Raw genomic sequence first — 23,319 nt, forward strand, 5'->3', positions numbered from 1 at the left:
TGACAAGGATTTTCCCACCCAGCTGCTACGCTTCCTTTTAACTATAAAACATATGATTGATTGAAGGAGTCTAGTGGAACACTGGTCAGCTGCTAACTGGAAGGTTGAGGGTTTGAACCCACCAGCAGCTCCGTGGGAGAAATGTGACAATCTGCTTCTGTACAGATTGCAGCCTTGGAAACTGTGGGGCAGTTGCTCCCTATCTTATAGGGCCACTATGAGTCAAGAGCAACTCAATGACAGTGGGTTTTTACAGCAGTCTGACTAACCCTCATTCTCCCTTCCCTCAGTTCCCTCTCTCTGCCCCTCAATCTCCCCATCTTTGACCTTCAATATCCAGGAATCTCAGTATCAGGAATCTGGGACAGAGGCATTTGAACATCCCTGTTCTGGGAAGGCCCCTGGGCGTGGTCAAGTATCAGGTTGGGATGGCTTGGGCAGGGAGCATCCTGGGTGCCAGGCCCACACTGACCCCTTGGCCTCCCCAGGTATGCAGAGGCAGAGTGTGTACTGTGCTGAGCGTCAAGCTGGGCCTGTGGACGAGGGGCACTGTGACCCCCTGGACAGGCCTGATGACCATCAGAGGAAGTGTAGTGAGGACCCTTGCCCAGCTCGGTGAGCTCCACCCCAACCACTGCTCCCTACTCCCAGGCATCATGATCGTGTCCTGCCACAACCTCCACATCAGAGGAGAGGAGAGCAAGGCGGGCTCTTGGCCTTTCTGCCCAAGACTGAAGCCCCAGCCCCTGGTTGCCTCCCACCCCAGCCTGGGCTCCCTCAGATCACCTCCTCTTTGGGGCCCTGGATGTGGAAACAAGTCTTGGATCTTGCCCAGGACCCCTAGGGTGAGGGTGGCAGGATTTGAACCCAGGCCTCTTTGGCAATGGGGACGATGCCACACTGCCAGGCTTTGGGGGCAGGGCACCGACCTGGGCTTAGAGCTCCAGGAATCATCCAGAGCTCAGACCTGACCCTGCGCAAACCCTGAGAGCCTGCCCTCCTAGTGAGTTGCTGAGCCGATGTTGTCACCTGTGTGCCCTCCTGCCAGGTGGTGGGCAGGCGAGTGGCAGCCATGCTCCCGCTCCTGTGGGCCTGGGGGCATCTCCCGCCGGACAGTGCTCTGCATCCGCAGCGTGGGGCTGGACGAGCAGAGTGCCCTGGAGCTACCTGCTTGTGAACACCTCTCCCGGCCTCCCACCGAAACCCCTTGCAACCGTGACGTGCTCTGTCCTGCCACCTGGGCAGTGGGGAACTGGTCTCAGGTGAGTGTTGGGATGGGAGGGGGCCACCCCCAGCTCGACCTTTGTCTTGGGCTCCAGGGAGGCAGAAAGAGCCTTCATAGGGACTTCACAGAGCCTGGCACCTGGGTGAGCGGGAGGCTAGGGTATCCCTAGATCCAGCCCCTCCCCCTAAAGCCTCAGGGACTAGGATATCTTGGCAGTCACAGCAATAAGCCAGGGTCCTGAGCTGGGCAAGGCCAGAGTGGGCTGGCTGAGGCCTCTGCTGTCTGGCAGTGGGCAGGTTACCCTGCCATGTCCCAGCCCCTCACCCTGGCCTCCCCCTGCAGTGCCCGGTGACGTGTGGGGTGGGCACTCACCACCGAAGTGTCGTCTGCACCAATGACACTGGTATCCCCTGTGATGAGGCCCAGCGGCCAGCAAGTGAGGCCGCCTGCACTCTGCCTCCCTGCCTGAGGCCCCTGGACATGCTGGGCCCAGAAGGTTCAGGCAGTGGTGCCTCCAGCCGAGAGCTCTTCAATGAGGTGGAATTCATCCCCCGCCGCCTGGCCCCACGCCCTGTGCCCTCCTCAACACCTGAGCCAGCGAGCATGGGCAATGCCATTGCAGAGGAGGACCTGGAGCCTGGCCCTGCGGGGCCCGTGTTTGTCGACGACTTCTACTATGACTATAATTTCATTAACTTCCACGAGGACCTGTCCTATGAGCCCCTTGAGGAACCAGACCCAAATCTGGCAGGCACAGGGGAACACGTGCCCCCACCCCCAAGCAGTCCTGCTGAGCTCCCCATGAGCACCCCACTACCTGCGATAGAGCCTCCTGGGGCTGAAGAGGAGGGAGGACTGGGAGATTGGTCCCCTACCCCTTGGCCTAGCCAGGCAAGCCACTCCTTGCCCCCACCCTTAGAGCAGGCCCCAGGGAACCCCTTGGCCAATTTCTTGTCTGAAGAAGAGGCCCCAATCAGGGCCCCGGACCTTGGGCTCCCTAGCTTGCCCTGGCCCCCTCCTTCAGTTGGTGGCATGGGGATGCCTGTTGCCCCTGGGAGCCAGAATGAATTCCTAGAGGGGGAGGATAGCCAGAGCCAGCCGCCCCCTCTGTGGTGGGAGAGGACCAATGAGGTTTCTGAGGATGAAGAAGAGGCTCTAGGCCACAGAGCACCCCCTGTGCCCCAGAGACCCCACTCCACCCTGCCCCCTTTTCCCTCTATCAATACCACCCACTCTTCTCCTACTCCTGAGGTACTGGAGCTGTGGACACAAGGGACTATGGCCTGGGACCCAGCTACAGAGGGTGGCCTGGGGGCTGTGGACAGTGAGCGATGGCTTGACATTGTGGGAGCGGCTCTCCCTCCCGCTCCTCCCACAGCCACTCTGCCAGAGACCCTGGTCAGCAACAGCTCCCTAGAGCCGGAGACTCCCACCCTTTCAGCGACAGGACTGGCTTCACGGGAGCTGCAGACACCGGCAATGTTAGGGGCCTTCCTTCCGACCGCTTTGTCTGGCCTAGAGGAAACACCCTGGGTGACCACCCTGAGCCCCAGGACCACAGGCCAGCCTAAGCCCCCTGGCCCCGAGGCGCCCCCGAGTACTGTGCTGCTGTCCATGCCAACTCTGGACAGTCTTGCCAGCAGCAGCAGAGCCCCTGCGACCCAGCCTCTGGACCCCCACCCGGCCGATGAAGAAAGGCATCCCACAAATCTGCCTGCTGCCAAGAATGCCAGCTGGGAAGTGGGGAACTGGAGTGAGGCAAGTGGCATGGGTGTCAGGGTATGTGGCAGTGTGAGCAGCACTTTGGTGACTCAGTTTCCTCTTGTGGAAATGAGCAGGACAAGCCCTGTCTCCTGCCTCTAGGGTGTGCAGGGATTCCTGAGATTAGGGAACTAACAGACAATGGTGAATGGAGACTCTGTGAGGTGGACAAAGCATTGCCTGGCTCAGTCAAGTCCTGAAAGTGCTCAGGGCTAGAAGCCCAATTTACTGACCTGTCAGACCTCGGTTACCCACCTGAGCAGTAGGCCAGAGCAAAGCAGCCCATCTGCCTCTGCCTCTGCAGAGAAGCCCCCGAGGCCCACCCTTTTGTTTGTAGTTTTTCATTTATTTATTTTTTATTGTGATTTGGGTGAAGATTTACAGAGCAAATTCACTTTCCATACAGCAGTTCACATATACTTTGTCTCATGACATTGACCACAGTTTACCACAATGCAACAGCTCCCCTCCCACTTCCTCCCCATAGTTACCGGAGGCCCACCCTTGAGCATAGGCACACGTGAGGGGCAGCTGGGAGAAGCAGATCCAAAACCCTTAGTGAGTGCCCTAGGCATGCTGGCAAGACTGCCCCCTCTGTTGGGAAGCCTCAGGGGCCCTTCTCCTCACACACTAGCTTGTATGCCCTTGGAGCTGGGGAGCACAGTGGGACAGCTCTGTGTGTGGGGGAGGCTTCCTTATCTGACCCTGGGCCCAGCCCCACGCTCAGGGCCTGTGAAACCAGACTGATGAGCTCACTCCTCAGAGCTGCCTGACCCCAGCAGGCTTCCCCCAGGCTTAGCCTGGCTCCTGCAGGTGCTACTCAAGACCTTTGCATTTCACTTTTCCCTCAGTGGCTCCCCCTGCTTTGCCAGGGGTCTGCGCCTCACCCCCCACTTAGCCAGCTGCCATTGAGTTGACCCTGACTCGGAACAACTCCACAAGTATCAGAATGGAACTGCATTCTATGAAGTTTTCAGTGGCTAATTTGTCATATGTAGGGTCTCCAGGCCTTTCTTCCAAGGCATCTCCAGATGGACTTGAACATTCACTCTTTCAGTTAGCAGCTGAGTGTGTTAACTGTTTATACCACTCAATGACTCCACATACCTCACCCCAGGCCTCCAGATTGTCACTTTACGAGGAGTGAGCTCTTTCAGTTCAGATCCTAATTTGGGGGTGGGGAGGAGCAGGCTGAGTCCCAGAGAGGGCAGGTTTCACCCAGTGTTGCCCAGCAGTTTGGTCTCTGGGACTTCTTCCCAAAGGATTCTGAGAAGCAGTGAGCTTTGTCACGCTCCCCTCACACCTCCTGTGTACCCTATGAGAAAGGACGCTTAGTTGCTTGAGGCTGGCATTTGAGTTTTCATCCTCGCCATCTCCCTGGGAGGCTGGTGGAAGAGCTCATTTTGCAAATAAGGAAACTGAGGCCCTGGCTTGGCCAAGAGGTCCCACTTACCTTGATGAGGTGGGGCAGTCTCGTGGCTGCAGGGGGCTAGAGGGAGCAAGGATCTGCCCAGTCCTCACAGGCCTCTGTCTCCTCTCTCCTCCCAGTGCTCCACCACCTGTGGGTTGGGTGCTGTCTGGAGACCTGTGCGCTGCAGCTCTGGCCAGGAGGAGGACTGTGCCCCTGCTGGCAGGCCCCAGCCTGCTCGCCGCTGCCACCTGCGGCCCTGTGCCATGTGGCACACAGGCAACTGGAGTAAGGTATGGACATGACCAGCTGCATGATGTGCAGCAGAACTGAGGATGGAGCCAAAGCAGGTGGTCTGGGGGCACACGGGATGGAGGGAGCCCTGGGGCCTCTGGGGCCTATGTTCCGGGATCAGCAGCAGCCGGCAGCAAGGGCAGAGGAAGGCTCCATACTATGCATATTTGTACTTTATTTAACTGCCGATCTCTTTTGAACCTTTGAATCTCTGTTTCTTTGGTTTGACCTGTTCCAAGCTCCTTCTCCTATTGGCTGTATCTTCTTCACTATACTTTCTAAGCCCCTCTGAGTTTCATTCTCATTGACTTACCTTTGTCCTTCTCTTTCCATCTGTTAAATCCTGTGGCAGCCCTTGCAACGCCCTGGTCTCTCTTGGGCTCTTTATGGCTCTGCCTAGGCTCTACTACTAACTGAAAGGTTGGCAGTTCAAACCCACCCAGTGGCTCCGAGGAGGAATCTTCATAAAGATGACAGCAAAGAAAACCCTATGGGGCAGCTCTACTCTGTAACACATGGGGTTGCCAGGAGTCAGAATCGACTCAACAGCAATGGGTTTTTGGGGGATGGCCTGATGCCTGCCCTGCCACGTCCCTCCGTGGGTTGTTGTGCATGTGTGCACACACAGGGGTGTGGTCACATATCTATCTGTCCCTTGGCCCCTAGTGTTCCCGCAGCTGTGGTGGAGGTGCCTCAGTGCGGGATGTGCAATGTGTGGACACGAGGGACCTCCGGCCACTGCGGCCCTTCCACTGCCAGCCCGGGCCTGCCAAGCCGCCTGCTCGCCGACTCTGCAGGGCCCAGCCCTGCCTCAGCTGGTACATCTCTTCCTGGAGGGAGGTGAGGCCTGGGGGTTCAGGATGGGGTGGATGGTGTCCTCTGACTCTGGCCATGCCTTGACCCCTTCCCTGCTCTCCCAGTGCTCCGAGGCCTGTGGTGGAGGTGAACAGCAGCGTCTGGTGACCTGCCCAGAACCAGGCCTCTGTGAAGAGTTACTAAGACCCAACACCACTCGTCCCTGCAACACCCACCCCTGCACACAGTGGGTGGTGGGACCCTGGGGCCAGGTGAGTGGAGGACTTGGGGCAGGTATTTAGAGGGCACCTGGAGGGGAGGTCGTTTGTTCATTAAACAATGAGTTGTCAAGTGTGGAATTTGCATCAGACTACAGATACAGTGCTGACCAGATGAGGTCCCCACCCTGCTGGAGCATACCAACGGCCAGAGAGAAACCGATAAAAAAAGTAACTGTACTTATCACAGGCTGTGACAGTGCTTCAGTGGCAGGGAAGGCCTTCTGAGGAGGAGCCTTCTGAGTTGAGGCCTGAAGGAGGAGTCAGTGCTGGGAAGGGCAATGATAAAGGAACAGCAAGTGCAAAGTCCTGAGGCAGGGATGACGAACTTGGGGTGTTCAGACAACTGAGCAAAGGCTAGCATGTCAGAGGGGGTGGGAGAGGGGCCAGCAGGACACCTTCTTAGCAGGCCTGTGTCCCCCACGGTCACTCCCAGGCCTGTTTGGAGCCAAGAAGATCTCAGAATCATGTCCTGAGCCAGGCCTTGGAGTCCTTGTGCCCGTGGTTGGCTGAGTGACTCCGAGTAGGTTGCTTTGCCTTGCTGGGCCTTTGTTTGCTCATCTGTGAAATAAGGACAGTTAGTGGGAGGAGCTTGTGAGGACTAAATGAAGTAATACAGTGAAGCACTTAGCATAGGACCAGGCACATGGGTGGCAAATGTTGCCACATGTTAGTTTCAGGACTTTAAACCTCAGAGTCCAACTGAAAGCAAAGCTTGACTCAGGATGGCTGGCTCAGGGCAGGGGAAGCTTTCTCCTTCCTCCCCTCCACTGCCCATCCACCTCTGCAGGGCTTCACCTGGTCACCTGGGCCCTGCAGTGTTCCTGACCATGTCTCTGCATCAAGGCTCCATCACAGAGCCCTCTGTGCAGGACTGGCATCGCCATACCTAGCCTGACTCTCCTGTGGCCTGGAGGGCCCTCTCTTGCTCTCAGAGCCATTGTGCCCCCCCCATTGCCCACCTCTGTTCCACCCTGCCTGCAGGTGCAAATCCTGCTGGTCCAAACTTCAAGTGGGCTCTGGGAACAGGAACTTCCAAGGCACCAGCCCCTCTCAGGAGGCATTAAGGGGTGAGAGGGCAGCAGGAAGGCTTCTTAGAGGTGGTAGCTGCCTCTGCCCCAGGGGTGTTCCACACCCCTCTAGGAGCGCTGGCTAAGGTAGGGTCCTGACCCCTTTGTGCTCCTTCAGTGTTCAGCCCCCTGTGGTGGTGGTGTCCAGCGGCGCCTCGTCAAGTGTGTCAACACCCAGACAGGGCTGCCTGAGGAAGACAGTGACAAATGTAGCCACGAGGCCTGGCCGGAGAGCTCCCGGCCATGTGGTACTCAGGACTGCGAGCCTGCCGAGCTCCCACGTAAGTGCTCCACACTCCACACTCCTGCTCTCTGCTGGGGGTGCGGGCGGATGGTAGGGAAGGGTATTATGAAATCAGTGCCCCTCTCAGCACTGGCCAGCTCCATGTGTGGTGTGGGCTCAGGAACCACGCATCACAGATAATTGAGAGACCCCAGGGTGCCACACAGACATTGAGGCTGTGCTAGGAATGGAGGCCAGGTGGGGTCCCAGTCACACAGCACCCAGAGGCAGCTTTCCTTTGCCTTGGGAAGAATGGAGGGAGCTGGGGAGGGGGAGCAGCCATGGCCCCTAAGTTGCTATGTGACCTTTGGCATGAGCTGTTTTCCCTCTGGGCCTCTGTTACCCCTCCTAGTGAGGCCTGGGATCTTCCTTGGCTGTGTGAAGGCCAAGTCTGGGTGAGTCCCCATCCGTAGTCCTGGCCTGTCCATTCCCTGGCCAGAGGGGACTGCCTACAGTGAGCAGTGGAGTCAAAGGAAGGGCCTTCATTCCAGGACCCTGCAACTCCCCGCAGCTTCCTGGCCAGCTGGATCCTCCTGGTGGAAGGGCCTGAGCCAGAGGTAGCTCTGGACATACACACACACTTCCTTCCTGCAGCCAAGCCATCCCCAGCAGTGCTGAGGGCAGGGATCAGCATGGCCCTGAACACACAGCTGGGCTCCCCTCACCAGCTGTGAGGCCTCAGGCTCCACTTCCCTTTCTGGGCCTCCACTTCCTTCTGCATAAAGGAGCTGATACCCCCATCCTTGGCAGTGTGTGTGTGTGTGTGTGTGTGTGTGTGTGAGGAAAGCATAGTGAGGTCTTTAATGAGGAGCCCAGCACCACAAGTGCACCTGGGAAGTCCCTCAGAAAAACCCAGCTGCTTCCCTCCCAGCTAGTCTCCTGCTGCTTCCCACACTGAGGTCAGGGAGAGGGCCCAGGGTTGTCTGCTAGTCTGACCCCAGGGGTATAGCCAAGCGAACCCAGAGGCTCAGCACTGTGCTTTAAAAACAGTGGCTCTGGTGCCTCCTCACTGTGTGCCCCATCCCTAGGATGCTCAGTGGCTCTCAGTCTGGTGTTCAGAGCCTCCAGGATCTGCCCAGTTTGCCTTCTCGCCTTTACTGAACATGGCCATGTCTATTGGCCACAGGCTTCTTGGCAGACCTCACATAGGCCCAGAGTTTTGCTGCCTTCTTGCCTCCAATTCCTTTCCCTTAGGACCCAGGGTAGATGCCACCAGCACTGAGCCAGCCTGCCCTGCCCTGCCCTGACCGTTTGTACAGCATGCCCCTGAGAACACTTGACTGCCCCAAGCACTTGACTGTTGGGACTCTGAGGGGGCTGCCTAGGAGCTGGGCAGTTACAGCCCTAGGTGCTGAAGAAGAAATCAGGAACTGAGGCCCTTGGGTCTAGCATCAGGGTGGTCAGGTCTGGACCACAAGGCTCGCTACTTGCGAGGTCTCCTGGGACAGAGGTGGGTTAGAGGGAGTGGACCATGGTGAGGTGATGAGGTGGGTAGACTATAAGCCATCCCACGTGAGAAATTTTCTGCCACCAGCAAAGGGTGAAGGGGCAGCTAGGGAGATGGCTCAGAACTTCCAGGATGTTTTTGATGGTTGTGTGTACTGGAGTATTTGGAAAGCCTGGAAACTCCAGGGTGTGTGGTCACCCGGTAAGGCAGCTGACAGCATCACCACATCCACATCCGTTTGCCTGTGAAGGAGGAGGCCATTATGACCATAAAGGGTTAGGAAGCTTGCCCGAGGTTACACAGCAGGGCTAGAACACAGGTCTGCAGATGTGTAGGGTGGAGCTGACTCCACAGCTAGGATGGGAGGCGCCCTCAAGAGTAAAACTTCAGCCCAAGACCTGCCTGCTGCCTCGTGCCCTCTGCAAGCCCCTAGGGATGTCCCAGACCAGGGACTGCTGCTGCTGCTGCTCTCCTGCCTCTCTCGGAGAGGTCTGGGCTGCAGTGAGCAGGGCACCGGCAGCAGCTGGGGGCTGTCAGCAGCAACAGGAGCAAAGTCGGGAGGCTGGAAGCAAGCCACTTTCCAAAAATAGCTCCGATAACCACAGGGTAGGAGGACCGGGCCAAGCCTCAGTCTGACAAGCATAGCCTGCAATCTCTCTCCCTCCCTGAGAGCCTGGGCTTGGTCCCTGCCAGGGGCCTCACTTGATCTCGGGGCTTCGGTGCCCAGCTGAGAAGTGAGGGAGAAAGGGGGTGGCCTGGTCAATGGTATTCTGTTCTGCTTTTTTGACCTGGAAGCTGAGGCTGAGTAAGGCCTACGTGGCTGGAGGTGGTCAGGGAGGTCCGGTGGGACAGGTGCACTTGGGCAAGGGGGAGGTGGTAGGAGTGGGGGCAGGGGCTGCTGTGAGTTGGCAGGGACCTAAATTGTGCCAGGACCTGTGAGGTAGGGCTCAGGGTGAGCAGAGATGGAGGTAGGGTGGGGACCACCACCCAGGGCAGCCTCTTTGGTGTCTCATAGGCACCCGAGGTGGTTAGGAGTGAGGTCTCAGGAAACCTCTGGAACCTGAGCCATGCACTGCGTCTTAAATGTCCAGGTGAACCCAGGTCAAGGGCGGTGGGGCAGAGCCACAGCAGCTGGAGACACGCACCTCCAGATGCAGGGGGAGCTCTCCAGACACTGGGAGCCCTGTGCGCTGGTAGTGGCTGCCATAGTCCCTTTAAGGCTGTTGGAGGACTGGCCAGGATGCCACAGGTAAAAGCCCAGGGAAAGCCTGCACCCCAGCGTAGATGGTGGTGGTTGTTATGTGCCGTCGAGTCATATCTGACTCATAGCGACCCCTCCTTAGGTTTGCGAGGTGGTATCACTATGGAAGTAGATTGCCCAACCTTCCTTCTGAGGAGTGGTTGGTGGGTTTGAACCGCCAGCCTTCTGGTTAGCAGTCAAGTGCCTTAGGCACTACGCCGGTGGGGCGTGGGTTAGGGCTGCTGCACAGGCTGGCTCCTCCTACCCATCAACCTGACACTCCCCCATCCCCTCTTCCGCCCCCAGGGTGCGAGCGGGATCGCCTGTCCTTTGGTTTCTGTGAGACGCTGCGCCTGCTTGGCCGCTGCCAGCTGCCCACTGTGCGCACCCAGTGCTGCCGCTCGTGTCCCCCACCCGGCCGCGGGGCTCCCTCCCGTGGCCATCAGCGGGTCGCCCGCCGCTGACACACAGACCGACTAACCTACCAACCAACCGACGCACGGACCTCAGCGCCTCACCATGGGCTGCGGCGGAGCCCCGCCCTCGTGCCCCAATGGTGCTAACCCCGGGCCTCCTGCCCATTGTGCAGGCTGGGGACCCCATCCCCTCAGAAAAGGTATTTTTTTATTCTAACAGTTTGAGTAACACTTATTATAATTATTATTAGTATAATACATAAATGAGCATCTACTGGTCCAAACCACAGCCTGGCTTCATCTTGGATTTGGGGAATTTCAAGAAACTCTTTCCCCTACCTGTCCGTCTACCGCCCAAACTTCCACCTCTCAAGTGCCTCAGCAGCAGATCTTTTACTGGGCAGATTAGCAGGGGTGACAGGAGCAAACTAATTCACTCAAAGAGAAGGGAGCCTCATGTAGGCACGGAAGGCTGGGGGTTCAGATGGAGAAATGGGTATCTGCAGAGTCTCAAGTAGATAATGGGGGTGGGGGGGCAGGTTGTCTGGGTCGAGGGAACAGCTTGGCATAGCCCCAGGGGTGGTGGTCTGTGCTCACATTCCTTCCACACTCTTGAACCTCCTGTTCAGCCCCCGTAGCTCTTCCCCTTACTCCTCCACTCAGTTCCTCAGAGACCTGAGCGTCTTGCAGGGATTGACCACCTCCCCCTCCCCAGCCCCTGAGCAGCAAGGCCTGTCTCTAGTCACTAGACCCCCTCTGGCAGGGGGTGATGGGGTCTGGGACTCCTTGGTCCACTCTGCTGTAGTCTGTTCAATCATCTATACCAAGAGGGGAGAGGGGGCACCATCTGAGCATTCTTCACCTCTGGTGACCTCCAGGGTGATGGGGTGGAGGAAGGAGCCGACTAGACAGTCACATCCCTCTTGGTCTCCACTTATCCCCTTCTTTCATCTTCATGCTCAAGGACAGGGTTGGGCTGGTCTCAGCTACAATTCATGGTGGCCCCTTCCTCACTTCCAACCCCAGCTTTTTGCCTGAGATTCCAAAGCTCTATGGTCCAGCTGCTTGGTACCTGCTCACCCATAGCCCCTTCCCCACCTGGAAAATCTAATTCCATGGAGCCAGATCATGGTGAACACGCCAGCCTAAAAGGCCCAGATGAGAAAACTGAAGGGCCTGTAAGGTCTGCAGGCCTATCCCTGACAGGCAGATCTGCCCACATGAGCTGGGGAGTGCCAAGGACGGTTCATGCCTTGGCCCAGCAGCTCCTGGAGCGAGGATTGGTCTGATTCCAGCACAGTCTGGCTGTTTGCCCCCACCCCCACCCTCATCTGTCCAATGGGCACAGGGTTACTTGCATTGCTTGGTGGGGCTTTTGTGCTGAGGGTTCAGGAAGGAGCCCGGGCTAGTCAGGAGGCAGGGAGCATGGGTGATGTCTGCAGCCCAATCTACCCCCAGGTTGCCAGGGAGCGGACAAGCATGAAGGTGCTTTCAAGTGTTCTAAACCCTGCATCTGCAGATGGTAGGGGGTAGATGGTGTGGCACCCCCCAACAGACCAGCCCTGGGGGGTTGGTCAGCTTGGGATATGGAGAATGAGGAAAGGGCTAGACACTGTCCTCCCCTCCCTCAGGGAGTGGCCATTGCCTCCTTGGGCCTATATCTACCGGATAACCTCTCTGAACCTTGAACTCTGGATCTTTTATATCCTCAAAAGTCCTGCTCCTAGAAGGTGTTATTCCTCTTCTCTGAGGAGGAAAGACAGGTTCAGAGAGGTCCAGAGCCAGTTCCAGGGGAGACCAAGTGCATTCTATTCTATGATATAGGCCATTTACAGAACAGAACGTACTGTGAATGGTGGCTGTGGATTTGTGCATATGGTGGCTTGAGGGCCCTGACCCATGTGGCCAGCACTGAGGGCTGGGTATGCGTGGTGGAATGAGGAGTCACTGAAAATCACTCCTTGGGGATTAAAACCAAGAAATAGTATCAGCAACCAATCTGTCCCAACTTGCCCCTTTGTGGAGGGATGGCAGGGGGTAGAAGCAGGAGGGAGCTGCCCTCCAGTGGTCATGGGAGTGCTGGTGTGTCCAGCTGCTCTTTACTACCAAGTCATAATGTTATTTAACCATCAGCATACTCCATTTTCAGATGAGAATACTGAGGTTCTAAGAGGGAAATGACCAGCCCAAGGGTATACACCCTGGTGACAGAGGCCCAAGTTAAGCTTTGAGCCCCATCTCCTGCCCCTAAGTTCTGAGGTATATCAGCAGCAGACCCCTTTGACCAGATAAGAGGGTGGCCGGGAACGGGCCCCTCACATGTATTTACAGAGGGCAATCTTTTTTCAGAGGTCAGCTGAGCTGATCCCAAGCACCACCAACCCCACTATCATCTGAGGGTGGAGGAGCGTCATGCTTGTTTCCTGTCTGTGTTTGCAGCAGCCTGACTGGCTCAAGGAGGCCCTGGGGACCCACCTCTGAGTAATGGCTTCCCAGGGCTTAGCCAAAACTGCCTGTGGTGGCAACCCCTTTATCAGGGACAAGGAAGTTTCCAGCCCCTGACCAATGCTGGGCTGGGGGCAGAACGCTTGTGTCCCAGTCCCAATCTGCCACTGCTAGGCTGTGACCCCAGGAACACTCCAACTGCACTGAATCTGTGCCCCAAGAGGAGACAGAGGTTCTGTCTGGGAATCTACACTGGAGCTGCCTTCCCTCCTCCTCGTGGAAAGACATTTGGTCTTAATCATTCTCATGTGTTTTTCCGATTACTGGGGGTGGGTGGTTGGGTATCCCCAGTAGCAGCTGGGCTTGAGCTGTCAGCTCAGGCAGGAGGCAAACAAGCCCATGACTCAGGCAGGGCATGTCACAGATGGTGACAGAAGGGGTGCCTACCATCCTGTGGCCTACTCATCTTAGAGGAAACCAAGGGCAGGGACAGCCAGAAACCCCAGGTGGGCAGGTCAGAGAGATGTCCCATCCACCCTAGCCTACCCGTCAAGGCCCCGGGGCTGAGCTCCATCACAACAAGTGACTACAACTGCATTTCAAGCCAGAATGTTATACAAATTAGTAGTTTATTTCTTCCTTTAGTAATACAATTTTAAAAGATCAGTGCAGAAGCTGCTGCAATATAAAAGGAGAGAGTCCCTTGGCAGTACTCCCGTGAGTGGGAGTGTGCAGTGGCACACATGCGATGCCGTGTCCTACCTCCCCCACAAAGACTTCCCCAGGCAGGCCCAGCTGCCCCAGAGTCCGGTCACATGTAGGAAGACAACACTGCACAAAGCATGGGGTTGGGATTGGTGCAGTAACACAAACATTCAGTTTTTTTTTTAAACTGGGAATGTTTGCCTAGAATACTTCCTATATGATACGTAGTTGAGACCAGAGTCATTTCCAGCAATCAAGCATCCTGGCTGCTACTGTACAGCTGTCAGAATGACTACAAGTAGCACCAAGGCTACCTGGGGTCAGATGGGGGCTCACACACAAGTGAGTCGGTGATGGTCAAGGCTAGAGGTAAAAGATGGCATGGAAGTGAAGAGCGACTGAAGAGTTCTGGTTTGCATAAATACACACAAGGTCATGCACACGAAATAAGAATTTGTTACATAAAGTAAATTTACATAATCTAGAAAAACCTTGATAAAATAGCCTATAAAAATATAAACTGTAGTGGAAATATATAAAAGTATCAACAGATGTTCAACCCATAAAAAAACAAAAACCTATCTACTTATAAACTGGCAATAGCTGTGCTGCATGATGAGAGTGGCTGCCCTAGGCCCTGGCAGGGGCAGGTGGGCGTGTAGGCTGCCCTTTGGGACTCCCAGCTCAATTGGGGAGGCCCATCCTGCAGGGGTGATGGGCTGGTGTTCAGCAAAGATTTGGAGGAGTAGCAGCTGCAGCAGCACCTGATAGGAGGGGAGCTCACTATGGGAGCCAGTGGAGGTTTGGGGTCCCAGGGACACTGGAAGATATGGAGGCATAAGGGGAGAAATGGTGGCCCCAACTAGTGGGAACAGACCCTACAGCTCTGGAGGGAAAAGCCAGCCCTACCCTCTGTCCCCAAACAAGAACCAGGCCAAGCATCCACTCATCAGCACTTTTCCTCCAACAAGTGCCCCCAGTCTATTCCTGCAGGACCCTTCCTGCTCTCATGCCTGCTGCCACTGGTAATAACTGCCCTGGAAATACTGACACACAGCTGCCACTCAGAATGGCAGAAACAAGGAGGTCCAGCCACACCAGGCAGGCTATTCAGGTGCTTTTAAGATGCTGCATCTCAGGGCAAACGACTCATTCCTAAAGGAGCACTTTAACCCCTGCACATAGCACTTTGGGCTGGTATGTTCCAGGGAAGAAATCAACTTGGAAACCAAAAATGGAGGGAAGCTGGAACCCCACCGCATTCCTCTGGTACCTCCTCAGCAGGTGCCCCCTAGGCCCACAGCCGTCCTTTCCCAACGCAGGTGGGGATGGGCTGAGGCAGGGGTCCCAGCAGCCACGATGAGTCCCATACAGGTCTGTGAACAGTAGAGACTACAGTGCCTACCTTGGAGAGGAACCCACTCAGAAGGCAACTTCTTTTAAGAAGTCAGATCTCAGACAACCATTTGCCAAAACAAACAAATTATAAAACACACTTTTGATACCTGAAAAGAGATAGGCTTTTGGCTATATATTTAGACCAGTTCCCTCTACATAGTCATAAAAAGTAACTGATTTAATTAAAGACAGAAAAGTTGAGCTCAGTCTAGTATGTTCAGATACCAACTTAGCTATCATACTGCTGGAAGGGTGACTAAAAAATAATAGAAAAAACATATACATGGAAAAAAAAAAAGTACTTCTTGAAACTACGTTGCTTCAGTTCTCAAGAGTGTGCTTAACATCAGCTCAGGATTATTTCCAATTTTTTCCAGGTAGTGTAAAGAATTCCATTTAAAACTGTTTCTTTTATATTCAAATAATACTATGCTAGCAAACAGCATGTACACATCAGGCGTGGTCCACAGAGTGAGCAAGCAAAAATAACCTCCCTTGCTCAAGGCCTCTCTCCAGGGCTTCAAAAAGGAAGTGCTCTGAGAGTCCTCACCTGGGCAACCTGATGGGCTGGAGATCACATTAAGCCCACAAAGTGAAGACTCGGCTTGGGGACAACAAGGATACTTTCAGAAAGGCACATGTCTGACAGTTTACCAAAGTTCTGGCCTCAAGGAAAGGCACTTCTCAGCCCTGGGCACCTGCAGCTGGCCTCCTCTCCATTCCCTCAGTCCCAGTCAGGTGAAGGAGAAACCAAGGAGTACCAGCCTTCCCCAGGAGGTTAAGGTGTTGGATGTTCACTCACTGCCTGTGAACACCCCCCAGAAAAGCTTCCTCTGTCCTTCCAACTAAGGCCAGCCCAAGGGTAAGCCTGCTTGGCAGTGTGATGATCCACAGTTCACTGAAGGGAAATCCCACCCATACTTGGAGAATGACTTCTATAAATCAATCATCAGGTAGAAAGAAGAGCTTTCCATAGAACCTCATGGAGATGTACCCCTAGAGGGCAAGCTGCGGGCAGAACAGCTGAATACCAGCAGGCAATGAGAAGTAAGAGTGGCGAGTCTGGAGGGCCAGGCCTCCCCAGACAAGCTGGGAGTCACTTTTTGAAAGGATGTGCATGAAAGAGCAAAGGCTATTCCAGAACTGGGGCACACCTGGCAGGGCCCAGAGGAAGGCTGGTGGGTTTATACACAGGCCATTTCTGAACAAGGAATGTGTCTGCTTTTCTAAGAAAGTCCCTTTTTCTCCCACTGATCTGTGCCACCTGAAGCAGCCACACTCTGTCCTAGGAGGGCTGACCATAGCGGACAGCCTATGCAGTGCATTTTAAAAATGTGCATGGCTGCCTGCTACATACAGGAGAGAAACATACAGACATGCCCAGCAAAGTAAGGTTTTCTAAATGGGCTCCTGAAGATAACCAACTGCTAAGCCTGCCGGTTTACCATTCAGTCTGAAATTATGACCATGATATATGTCACCAAAACACCATCACATGAAGATGGCTGTAAACAGATTTGCTCCCCACCGCAAGTGGAAAATGAAAAAGTGCAGTATGGCTCTGGACATCTGCCCAGCAGCTGTCCGGACGCCACAGTGTTACATTCTGGCTTTGAATGAGCAGAGGCATCTCTGCAGTTCACCCTTTTGGCACACTTTGGTTGTGAAGACAAGAAAAGCAGCGTCTTGGTGTATACGGGGGTCCACTCAGGTATCCTCTTCCTCATCGCTGACCAGCTCACCCTTGTCAGGGCTGGCATCCCGTTCACGTAGGAAGTCCTCGCGAATGGCCTCCAGCTCTGTCAGTTCCAGCCGGACCTTCTCCAAGTGGTAGGTGCGCCGGTTCCGGATCTGGCGCAGGGGGAACGGGTTCAGGTCCCCAAAGGAGATACTGATCAGCTTCCTGGCAGGAGGCAGCACAGACACAGAGCATCAGTGTGGAAAGATGAGAGCTCACAGCCCAGAGGCCTGTAGGGGTGTGAAGAGGGGGACTCCTGACCCTACTACTCCCAGGGAGTGCTTGGTGATGGGTCACATGCTGTGCTGGGGGCCAGTGCTACCTCACACATATAGGCAACAAGGCACAGTGGCCAAGGGGAGGCTTTTAGTTATTGCCTGGACTCAGATTTTAGCTCTACCCCATATTTGCTGTGTGACATTGGATAAGTGAAGTTACAGAACCTTTTGTGGCCTCAGATTTGTCAGCTGTGCATTGGGGATACTAATAGTGCTACTGCACAGGGTTTGAGGGTTACTTGAGCTAACGCATGCAAAGACCTTACAACAGTGCCTGGCACTTGCTCCAAGATGGGCATGTGCCAAGGCATCTCTGACGTCTCAGGACCAGCACAGGGCCTGGCACGGAGCAAGTTTCAGTGAAGCGCTGCTACGGACGGGACTGACTAAACAGGAAGGAGCCAGTGCCCAAACACACTTGGTAATAACTGTCAGACCCGTCAGCAGTGTGACAAGTATTGAAACACAGGCTGCAAAGAACTGTGCAGTTTATGGGTTTTCATATTATCCCTACATCAAGTCTCCAATTTATAATAACATTTGAAAAATCACACTAACTTGCTCCCAACAACTGGTCAATGGTTTAACAAAAGCAGAACCTAAAACTGTTCTCAGCCATGCATTTCCAACACTAATTAGGTCAGCCACACTGGCCTCTAGGGGATGACAACAGAAATGCATTCCTCCAACACTAGGGGGGAGGCCAGGTTCTCTCCTTTCCCCCAATCCCTATTCTGCTAGGTCCTAAAGGCTTTACTTCTCAACAGCAGAGCACATTCATGTCCTGTTGCCCTAAGACCCAATGAATTCACAAACCCCAAGAGAGGCTGTGATGAAACAGAAATGTCCCAAGGGACTTCCTCCTGGTCTCTATCAGAAAATAAGCCATTTGCTGTTGTTACTAACTGGATACTTATGTTGAAAGTAGCCAAAGGTATAACCACAATCAAGAATATGCAGGCTTTTAGTATTTTTTTCCTTTTATATTCTAAAACACCCACTACTTAGATATGTCTTACTCTCTAGCCAAAGGATTCTCCTGAAAGGAGGTGAAAGGTCAGAAAGGTCTGCTTTAAATGTCCAGTTCCCCAGAAGGTGCTAGAACACATGAGCACCGGAGAAAAGGAATGGCCAGGACGGGTGAGGGACTAAATGTGGACTTAGGAGATCTCGCCTGGTGCTCAGCTCTGCTAACTGGGCCGCCCCAGGAATAGTATGGTATGAAATGCTGGTTGGGCTGTGAACCAGGGGCTCATACAACTAGCTCTCTCTCTCTTCTAGCTGTTAGTCCACAGGCTCATCAAAGCTGAAATCTAAAATGCCCACCCCCTTATATCTACAATAAACGAAATCCAATAGTTCTAAGTTAAAACAGTATTTGTCATTTACTCACTTCAGTCACTGCTGACGTAGGCCTACTAGCCCAGCCTGGGGACACAATGGGAAATGGGACCCTGCTTGTGCCTCAAGCCTGAAAGGTCCAGTTAAGAGATAAGACAATGCTCAGCACCTTAAGGGCCCCCTGAAGTCCTGCGGCAAAGAGGCAGGTTTAATCTTTTTTAATGCAACATTCCCTAATGCACTACAGGCAGACCAGCGTTACTTGGAACCATTACTCCAGGGGTGGGACCAGGGAATCTGTATCATTATTTTTCAATAATTTATTTTTGTTGTCAAAAACATATACAGCAGAACATACACCTAATCAACAATTTCTACAAGTACAATTCAGTGACACAAATTACATTCTTTGAGTTGTACAATCATCCTCACTCTCCTTTTCTGAATTGTTCTACCTCATTAGCTGGCCCCTAAGCTTCCTACCTAACCTGCATCTGCATTCTTCATGACATCGCCTGGTGATCCTGCCACAGCCAGCCTGGCACTTGCGATGCACCTGAGAAGCCCTGGTCCAGTGGGCCTTTACTTTCTAAAGCAAATCAGGTGGAGCAGGTGCACCAGAGCTGCTCACAAGGTGGCGCTGCAGAACCATCAAGACTGCCGGCACTCTCGCAGCAGAGGGTAGTGACAGGAAGGAGGCCGCTGGCTGGCGGGCTCTTGCCAAACCTGTGCACATCTGTGTTGCCCTGGCAGCACCTACGATCCAGCATACAGCTGTCAGGGGTGGAGCAGGATCAGTGTTTGGAACCAAAACGCTCTTAACACCGAATTACTAGGCGTGAGGGAGCTCATTTAATGTTATTCATGGTAATCCTGACCCGCTGCAAAACTAACAAAAACTGAATGTAGACTTACGAGATCTTGCCTGGCACTCAGCTCTGCTGACCGGGCCACCCTAGGAACAGTATGCTATGAAATGCTCCTCCCAGGCCTCAGAATCAATCGTTCGTGGGCAAAGATTATTCTCAAATACCCTTTTACTGTGGTTGATACGTTAATAAGCCTAAAAATATCTTACAAACCCACCCCCCAAATAAAACATCCTAAAATAAGTAACAATTTATAGGAAACCAGATGTGACTTTAGCCAGCATTCTCTGCTCCCAGTGTCCACCTCTCCAGCAGGGGTGGCCTCTCAGAATAGAACCATTGTAGCCCCTCATTGTGGTCACACCCCCATCGCTCCAGCACTGGATACTCTGCCCCAATGCTCTCACACCACCCACTGCCCCTGCAGCTCCTCTGGTTGATGGGTCCAACTGCTCACCTTCTCGGCCAAGAAAAGGGCACTGTCCCAGAGGGCAACTCCTAGGCCCTCCCTCACTGCCAGGTGTGCTTAATAGGGGTCAGCCAGTGTTTTACAAGTAGATTGTGACCCATTAGAGGATTAAGAAATCAATTTAGTTGAGTCAGGATAAGCATTTTAAATAAATGATACAGAATTTAATAATATCAGCATGTGTAGCATAGATCTTTAGCAAGAAGTGTACACTTCAACAAATTCTTTAGTTTCAATTGTATACACTCTAGTATGTATCCTAGGTTGTAGTCAGAAAGCTTTGAAAAACAATCAAAACACCCAAGTATCTTTTAGTGAAAGGACTCATTAAGTTTTTACGTATGTGCACAAGTCTGACACAGAAATCCACTCCTGTGCAGGGAACGACAGCCTACTGTGCCTTGGCAACTGTCCGTTTTACCACTCTGAAATTCAGAGCAAGGGGCTATCTTCACTTGCCAAGCTAGCAGCAGGTCCGCAGAAATCCCTGCTGACAGCTCTCTGTAGCTGTAACCCTAGAGAACAGGACCTGACCTGCCAGGACCAGAACTTTCCCCAATCCTCTCCTCAATGCCCCCTTGTAGTTCCCAGTTGACCAGCCTGCCTCCTGCCCATCACCGCCTGTGCTTTCCCTAAAATAAACCCCAAGAAACACAAAACCAAACCCACTGCCATCGAGTTGATTCCAATTCATAGTGACCCCCACTGGGTTTCCAAGGCAGTAAATCTTTATGGAAGTAGATTGCCTCATCTTCCTACTGCTGAGTAGCTGGTGGGTTTGAACCACCAACTTTCTGGTTAGCAGTCAGATGCTGGAGGCATTGCACCACTTCCCTAAAAGAGATCAGTACTATTCCCTAAAATAGTACTGATCAAATGATACTATGATCATTTTCCCCACAAATGCTTCCAGGACAGAGAATGTTCCTCCTCCATTATCTCTGACACCTTGCACAGGGCCTACCTACCACACAGTAAGGCACTCGATAAATATTTGTCAGATAGATAAACACGTTGCTTCTGGTTACTGCGATTGATGTTTGTTAGATAAAGGATAAAACTCTTTGGTCTCCACTTCTCCCTAGTCTTTGGAAGTCCCCCATGCTCACACCCTTCCCCATTTCTTTTTCTGCTCTGTCAGAGGCAGCACACCCAGGATGACTCTGAGTCTGAAGGCAGCAAGGATAGGTCTGTTCACAAGGAGGCAGAGGTCAGGACTGCTACCCTCTCTGATGTCTAAGAAATCCCCCAAGGACTCACCGAGCATCTAGGATAGTGCGAGTGAAGTAACGGAGATACTTGAATATGGACATCGACTCCTGTAATTTCAGGATCTCCTCTTCCTTGTACTTAAAAAGTGCCAGGGCAAAACGGAAAATAACCTGTGGAACGAACAGGGCAATTTGTAAGCAGAGAAAACATCATCAGTCCAACACAGCCTGGGCTCTAGACTTCTGGGTGTGCGTGTAGCTGTCCCTGGGACCCTGAGGAAGGTCAGTTAAGCAGCTGGCAGGGCCCTGCTCTGGGGCAAGAACTTGACCTGAGACAAATTTCCACTAGCTGGGACAAGACCCCTTTTTCACAGAAAAATAAATTCCCTGAGGAGTTTTCAACAACACTGTAGCCAAGATCAAACCACTTCTATATAGAGTAGACTGTTGTGGAATTGGTTCACATTCAGCTAATGTTTCTAGTCAGGAATTAGAAATCATTTTCAAATATAATGAGAATCTGAGGTTTTTGATTCTGGAACTCTGAGGAAGCTCCAGATGCAATCGCAACTAATGAACTAGACAGCATCTGACTGTTGACTTCTCAGTATGATGAAAGAGAATCAATTTTTTACTGACTTGTTTTTGGGGTGCTGTGTTTGAGGCTAGAGGAAATGGACTCCTGGTGGTCTTGCAAGTTCCATACCTTTGGAACAAAGGGCTTTCCCCACATCCAAAGGGCACGCGTGGCCTGTACCCGCCTGTACTTTCTTTTTCAGGACTCAACAATCATTTCTTTTACCACCTTGCCTTCAGACCCAGCACTTCAACTTCTAAGACTAAACCTACAGATGTACTTGTACTGTGCAAAGACATGAGGACAGTCACCGCAGCAGTCTGAAATGACAAGAGAGTCAAAACAACCTGAGTGTCCATCACCCCAGGCTGTTATATAAATTTCTGATGTTTTCAAATCTGAGTTTAAAAAATATGAGCCAGATCTGTATGCAGATTATGTCAACAAGATATATTAAGTTTTTTTTAAAAAGTAAGTTTGGGTTAGACACACATAAAACACCTCCAGAAGGATATGTAATAAATTAAGAAGAGCAAATCGGGAGACTATCTTCCATAGTGTGCTCTCAGCATACAACTTGAACTTTGGTCACATAAATGTATTTACCTATTCAAAAAAAAAATTTTTTTTTTTTTTTTTAAAACACACAAAAAAGGATGGCCCACAAGATTCATGGGCTCAGCACCATGGACAAAACAAAACAAAACAAAAACAACAGAACAATATACAATAGACTAGGGTGGGAGGTCGTGGGCAACAAGGCTCTGAAGTTGGCTCCCCTGTGTTTGTCCCCCTAATCCTCTACCTATCATATTTGTGGACCTTCATCTCCTCATCCATACAATGGGAGTAATACAACCACCCATGATTTACAGAGAATGAGGCTGAGCCTGCATACCACCAAAGCTCCCAGTGCCTAGCTCAGGGTGTGGCTCAGGCTTCTGTATGAACAAGCAAATGACTGCTGTTTCCCGAGATCCTACACCACCCCTGGCGGCGCACCATGCTGACACCACTCTGGCACTGTGGTAACTCTCATGGGTTCTAGGGGGCTAGCCACCCTGCTACCTAGAGTCACCAAGTCTATATATGAGAGAACAATTCAGCCAGGCAAACACACCTTTGGTCCCTCGTAAAGGAAAGAGTCCCATATTTTAAAGAGGATGTCACTAACGACACTATCCACAAACACCACCAGAAACCAGTTGAACGTGATGAGGGTATAGTCAACTTTATACTGTTCAAAGTGGGCATGTAATCGAGGCAGCTTCTCACTCATGAGGTCTCTGAACACCCGCTGGTCCACCTGGAGAGAGAACAAAGAGGAAAGGGTGTAGGGTCACACCAGACAGTACACACAGACAGCTGGCTCACTCTGCGACCTGCGTGGCAGGAGGCCCAGCTGTAATGCTCGGCACACAGTTGTTTTCCACATGCACTGTGTCCTCACCACTCTGTGCTCCCAAAGCAGCTGACCAAGCACATGGTAGGTGCACATGTCCCCACTGAATATGGAGAAGCAAATTATAATCATCACCCTTTCCACAGGGCACAGGGGGCAGATGTCTATAGCCCACAACCACTCCTATATTCAAAATGTCTATGAACAGATAATTGCAAAGAGTTGGGAGAACCATCATGCTGTCCTAATGGACCATAAACCTGAGTACTGGCCAGACATAAGACTTAAGTCAAAGAGAAAGTGTGACATTGTAAGGCTTGAAGATTTTTTATTCTTAGCAGGCCTGACTCCATATTTTTAATTAAGATGCCATTTATTTAAAACCTGGCTTCAACTCTAACTTGTTCTTTCTCTAAGATACAGTTATCAGTTCCTGCTGCATCCTGTGATCTGAGATAGAGCCACCTATGTCAGTAAAGGCTCCTGGACCAGACTTTGTGACCAGCCACCTGAACTTTGACAAAGACAATAGTACCTCTTAAGGATTATCTGACTGCCAGGAACTCACAAGAAACATTGCTTTCTTAATTGCCCACTGTCCTATCTAACGTTTGGAAAATTGTTAACTAATCCTACATACGTGCTGGTTCTCTTTTCCTTTAGTATAAG

At 52.6% G+C, this 23,319-nt stretch overlaps 2 protein-coding genes across 2 annotated transcripts in view; one reads left to right on the forward strand and one right to left on the reverse strand.

The window, feature by feature from the left end:
- ADAMTS7 (ADAM metallopeptidase with thrombospondin type 1 motif 7) overlaps positions 1 to 10,265 on the forward strand; it is a 68,351-nt gene extending 58,086 nt beyond the window's left edge. The window contains exons 22-29 of the mRNA XM_007951856.1: positions 489 to 615; positions 1,049 to 1,262; positions 1,568 to 2,983; positions 4,535 to 4,687; positions 5,355 to 5,528; positions 5,609 to 5,755; positions 6,950 to 7,112; positions 10,108 to 10,265. Of these exons, the coding sequence (XP_007950047.1) occupies positions 489 to 615; positions 1,049 to 1,262; positions 1,568 to 2,983; positions 4,535 to 4,687; positions 5,355 to 5,528; positions 5,609 to 5,755; positions 6,950 to 7,112; positions 10,108 to 10,265 (2,552 nt within the window). The remainder of the gene's footprint in view (positions 1 to 488; positions 616 to 1,048; positions 1,263 to 1,567; positions 2,984 to 4,534; positions 4,688 to 5,354; positions 5,529 to 5,608; positions 5,756 to 6,949; positions 7,113 to 10,107) is intronic.
- Positions 10,266 to 16,472: 6,207 nt separating this feature from the next.
- TBC1D2B (TBC1 domain family member 2B) overlaps positions 16,473 to 23,319 on the reverse strand; it is a 138,647-nt gene continuing 131,800 nt past the window's right edge. The window contains exons 10-12 of the mRNA XM_007951857.2: positions 22,369 to 22,554; positions 20,721 to 20,842; positions 16,473 to 16,668 (exon numbers count right to left, since the gene is read on the reverse strand). Of these exons, the coding sequence (XP_007950048.1) occupies positions 16,473 to 16,668; positions 20,721 to 20,842; positions 22,369 to 22,554 (504 nt within the window). The remainder of the gene's footprint in view (positions 16,669 to 20,720; positions 20,843 to 22,368; positions 22,555 to 23,319) is intronic.

The sequence above is a fragment of the Orycteropus afer genome, unplaced genomic scaffold (assembly GCF_000298275.1).
Source record: "Orycteropus afer afer isolate SDZICR_OR568_19922 unplaced genomic scaffold, OryAfe1.0 scaffold00313, whole genome shotgun sequence".
Lineage (NCBI taxonomy): Eukaryota > Metazoa > Chordata > Mammalia > Tubulidentata > Orycteropodidae > Orycteropus > Orycteropus afer.